The sequence below is a fragment of the Monoraphidium neglectum genome (genome assembly GCF_000611645.1).
Source record: "Monoraphidium neglectum strain SAG 48.87 unplaced genomic scaffold scaffold01503, whole genome shotgun sequence".
NCBI lineage: Eukaryota > Viridiplantae > Chlorophyta > Chlorophyceae > Sphaeropleales > Selenastraceae > Monoraphidium > Monoraphidium neglectum.
Genome location: NW_014012125.1, coordinates 6,560 through 11,270, shown reverse-complemented (window position 1 = coordinate 11,270; position 4,711 = coordinate 6,560). Strand labels below are relative to the sequence as shown.

Genomic DNA, 4,711 nt, shown 5'->3' with positions numbered 1-4,711 from the left:
CCGCGGCGCCGAGGCCGCCCGCGCTGCCACCCGCAGCGCCCAAGCCGCCCGCGCCCGCCGCGCCCACGCCGGCAGCGCCCGGCGCACCCAAGCCGCCCGCACCCGCGGCGCCGGCGCCGCCGGGCAGGCCGAGGGAGTTGGCGGGCTGCGGGCGGCAATTGACGTTGATGGGGACTACTGGGCTGTAAATCGTGTTGTCCGAGGGGCAGCCGCGCACCGCCAGTAGGAACTGCATCCCTTGCTGGCTGCAATGGTTGGCCACCTGCGGGCGGCATTGGGGTGGGTCCATTGGGCGCATGCGCAATAGTGTGTCTGGGCTTCAGGTGCTGCGACAGCCGCGAGGCCCGGGGCGGGCCCAACTGCGTCTTGGCATCACTATTCTGTCTCAGCACGCGGCACGCCGGCAATTCAAGACACCAGCCGACAAGGTGCGCTGCGCACAGGTGGGGTGTGTCAGCAGCGGCCCACCCACCGCGTCGCTTATGTAGTAATCGCCGTTTTGATTGAAGTCCAGGGTCACCAGGCCACGGGGGGCGGCCTGCACGGTGACGGCAAGAGGCAAAGCCACGCATGATCACCCCGTTGACTACTGCCAACCCAGCACACTGCGCCCATGCTGGGCCGCTGCTGGACAGGATCCTTAGCATCCAACTGGCAGCCCCGGTCACTCCAATCAGCTTTCGTGTGTGACAGCTTCGTCAGCCACTCAGTGCAGCCCACCGTGAAGTTCACACCCCGCGCCCACCTGGTAGATGTACTGGACGTACTGCTGGTTCTTCAGGGTGCTGGGGCAGGTGTCATCAATGTTGAGCACAACTGCAACGCGTGGCGAAAGATATGCACAGCGCCCGCAGCGTCACGCCAGGGAAGCGGCCGACCCCGCGGCGAGCGGCAGTGCTTTGTGCAAGTGCTGCCGACAAAGCACGCGTTGCTCGCGCTCTGCCGGCTGCACGCGGCTGGGCGCTCCCAGGCGCTCCTGCGGCCCGGTGCTGGACTGCTGAGCGCAGGCGCTTTTGTGGCCGCTGGTTTGAGGGAGGAGGGCATCGCCAATTGGGTGTTGGGGTCAGGCCGGCGCACCGGAGTGGTCAACGCCAGAGTCCATGGGGCTCCAGCTGAGCTGGATCGCCCCGCCGCAGCACATCACCGCGTCTGGGTGCGGCGGGCTGGTCTTCCAGATCAGCTTTGTGGTGTTGCCGGCCTGGATCAGCAGCGGGGTGCCCTTGCGGGGGTTGACCGCCTGCCCGCTGGCTGCCGGTACTGTACCAGTGAGGCAGCATGCATGCGGGGGGCGTGGTACATGAGATGGTGGCGGTTCACAGGTGGGTGCGAGCAGGACTGCCAGCGCGCAGGCCTGCACGATGCATGTCCAACGCGACCGCCACCATTCTCGCCAGCAGCTACTCGTGCCAGCTGCTCGGACATCGTGCTGCATTCCTTTGGGCGCGACACGCCGCATGATACAAGGGCAGCTACGCTGGCATGCAGCTGCCTATTGTGGGAAGCCACCAGCTGCACGCGCAGTCCCACGCGCCGTGCTGTTGGCTGGTGCTGACCGCTGCGCACCTGCCGATGCCAGCAGTCCCGCTGCCAACAAAGCAACAATGACCTGCAGTACGTTTCAAGTGCGCCGTGAGGGCTAGCTCCTGCGCTTTTCGGAGCCCTGGATTGAAACAGACACAGGCTCCGCTCCAGCCGGGTGACCCGCGTCCTCATGCCGTCGAATTCCCCTTAGACGTCCCAAACACTCTTGTATCTGACATTCTGGCCCACCTTGGCCATTGAAACCCGCCTCGCCAGTGTGTTGCCGGGCTGGTTGCAGCTCAAGCTGTTGGGGTATGTTGTGCGGTTGAGCGCGACAGAAGGGCTGTAAGGACACCGAAGCTTCAATTCTATCTATTTGTTGTCGTTTCGAAGCCCCATTGCATGCCGGGGCCGGGAAGAGGGCAAGCGAGTCACTGGGGCAGGCACTGCAGACTGCTGGACCCAACTTGGTACCTTCGTCTCGTCGCAGGGCAGGCAGGACTCGTACGAGTGGAATTGTCTTGAGCTGATACGTCTACATCAACAGCCTGATATAGCCTTGATGTTGATTGACGATTTTCACAGCAGTGAACGGGGCCCAGCGACGCTCATTCGCCAAGAGATGGGCATTGATTCGTTTGAAAGATAGGCGTCGTCGTGTTGCAGAGTCTAGGCCGGGGACATGCGACACCAGCGATGCAGCCTCCAAAGTGCACACCGTGCTGCTGCTCCGTGGGGCTACCCTGCACGCCCTACGTCGCTTGCAGGGATTGTGTACTCGGACTTATGCATCCGGGTGAGTTATAAAGCCGCTGCCATGCCAAGGGGTGCTTTGTGGCCGAGTTTGCGCTTGCCGCCGCCAGTGCGTGCTTTGCGCGCATGCTGCATTGGGGCGTTGCATCGATAGCTGCACTGCTCTCCCCACAACGAGACACATGATGAAATATCACACGCAGGCGCAAGGCCGCGGACTGTCAGGCGCCACTTGCAGAGTGCAGCAGCACAGGCCCACCTCGCGTCCTCGTGCAGCGGCAGAGGCGAGAGAAGCAGACGGCACCTGGGCAACGCCATCGGCAGCAGCCGCAGCAGCAGCAGCAGTAGCACCAGCTGTACAGGTAGCAGCATGGCCAGCAGCAGGAGCTCAAGCAGCAGGCGTGTCGCAGCAAGAGCTGGCCAGCATCGCATCTGCTGGTGTCTCCGCCCGCTCTGGCGGCGAGGTTGGCAGCAGCAGCAGCAGCAGCAGCAGCAGCAGCAGCAGCAGCAGCAGCAGCAGCAGCATTACGCGAAGGCGCAGCAGGCTGAACGTTGCGCATGAGGAGCAGCGGCAGCAGCAGCAGCACCATCAGAACCACCATGCTCACCTCGGACAGCGTGATGGGCAGCCCCGGTATCCTTGGCCGGCGCAGCAGCAGTGGCACGGCCAGCATCATCGGCCACCTCAGCAGCGGCAACAGCAGCAGCAGCAGAAGAAGCAAGAGGAGGATCAGCAGCAGCAGGAGCCCCCGTGGCTGCGGCCGGATGCAACGTACCGTCAGCAGCAAGCCGAGCTCGTCGCAGCAATGCAAGCCTCACGCAGCTTGCCACGGCTGGCAATGCTCGTTGCTCGCGGTGCGAATGATATGGATGCGATCAGCGTGTCTTGTGCGATGGGGTGCTTTGCGCGGCTGGTCGCGGCCGCGCCGGAGCAGCACGGTGCGCTGCGGGATGCGTGGCGGCGGCGGCAGCAGCGGCGGCAGGAGCAGCAGCACGAAAAGGGAGGGGAGGACATGGGGGAGGGTCCAGATGGTCGTAACCAACAGCAGCGACGGAAGCAGCTACAGCTACAAAGGCAACAACGGCAGCAGCAGGGGCAGGAGCAGTCCGTGAACTGCCCCAGTGACTCCTGCGAAGACGGGGGCAGCAGCAGCAGCAGCAGCAGCAGCAGCAGCAGCAGCAGCAGCAGCAGCAGGCCCAGCGACGCAGACGGCGACCGGCTGGGCCGAATCCACCAGCTTTTGCTGCATCTCGTGCTGGACCGTCTGCCCGCCTTTCGGCCTCGCCAGGTGGCAAACTGCCTGCACGCTCTTGGGAAGCTGCACTGCAGGGACGCCGTGGCTGCTGGGAAGCTGCTCGCGGCGGCGCGAGGGCGGCTGCACCTGTTTGGGGGTCAGGAGCTCGCAAACTCGCTGTGGGCGATGGGGGCGCTGTGGCTGTGGCCGCCACGCGATTGGATGGTGGAGTGGTATGCGGCAAGCGCCAGCCTCATGACCCCTGCGAAGAGCGGCAGCGGTGGCAGCAGCGGACTCGGCGGCGGCGGCGACCACGGCACCAGCACGCACGTCGGTGCCGCAGGCCGCGGATCGGAGCAGCGCCAGCCGGCGCGCGGCAGGCAGCGGCGGCCGCCCAACGCCCAGGAGCTGGCCAACTCGGCCTGGGCGCTCGGACGCCTGCGGCTGCGGCCGCCGCAGGCGTGGCTGGATTCGTTCCTGGCAGCTTCCCAGCGCGAACTCCACAATTTCACGCCGCAGCAGCTGTCCAACATGCTCTGGGGCCTGGCGGGCGCCTGCGGCGCGCCCGCGCGCGGCCGCTCGGAGGCCGGCGGTGGCGGGAGCTTTGTCGGCGACGGGGCGGCGCGGGCGCCAGCGCAGGCGCTGTACCTGCCTGCTGAGTGGCTGGTGGCGGCGTGCGGGGCGGCGGAGGCTCGACTCAGCAGCTTTGCGCCTGACGAGCTGTCGAGCATGCTGTGGGCACTGTCCACCTTGTGGCAGCAGCAGCAGCAGCAGCAGCAGCAGCAGCAGCAGCAGCAGCAGCAGCAGCAGCAGCAGCAGCAGCAGGGGAGTGAGCAGCAGGGGGAGTCGCAACAGCAGCGCGTCTCCGCCGCGCGGTGCGCAATCGTTCGGCTGGCGCAGCGCTCGTGCGCTGCGCTGGCGTCTCACGCCGCGTACCTGTCAGGGGGCTGGCAGGAGGTCAAGCCCGTACAGGACCAGCCGCAGGGCCCCAGGCGGCCAGCGCTCTTGGGAGACGGCCTGCGGCGGCGGCAGCAGCAGCAACAGCAGCAGCAGCAGCAGCAATGGCAGGCGCGGGCCGCGCCCTCGGTGGACCAGCAGCGGCGGGCGGCGGCGGCGGCCGAGCTTCGCCCGCTGGATGTAGTGAGGGCCCTCGCGCTCTGCCGCGCGCTGGAGCAGGGCGGCGGGGGCTTGGGCGGCGCCTG

General features: G+C 66.6%; 2 protein-coding genes across 2 annotated transcripts in view; one reads left to right on the top strand and one right to left on the bottom strand.

Moving 5' to 3' along the window:
* MNEG_8099 (hypothetical protein) overlaps positions 1-1,779 on the bottom strand; it is a gene marked incomplete at both ends in the record, with an annotated part of 4,906 nt that extends 3,127 nt beyond the window's left edge. Inside the window, 6 exons of the mRNA XM_014043429.1 lie at positions 103-262; positions 473-538; positions 746-816; positions 1,078-1,257; positions 1,564-1,606; positions 1,771-1,779. Of these exons, the coding sequence (XP_013898883.1) occupies positions 103-262; positions 473-538; positions 746-816; positions 1,078-1,257; positions 1,564-1,606; positions 1,771-1,779 (529 nt within the window). The remainder of the gene's footprint in view (positions 1-102; positions 263-472; positions 539-745; positions 817-1,077; positions 1,258-1,563; positions 1,607-1,770) is intronic.
* A 1,985-nt stretch (positions 1,780-3,764) lies between these two features.
* MNEG_8098 (hypothetical protein) overlaps positions 3,765-4,711 on the top strand; it is a gene marked incomplete at both ends in the record, with an annotated part of 7,435 nt that continues 6,488 nt past the window's right edge. Inside the window, one exon of the mRNA XM_014043428.1 lies at positions 3,765-4,338. Within this exon, the coding sequence (XP_013898882.1) occupies positions 3,765-4,338 (574 nt within the window). The remainder of the gene's footprint in view (positions 4,339-4,711) is intronic.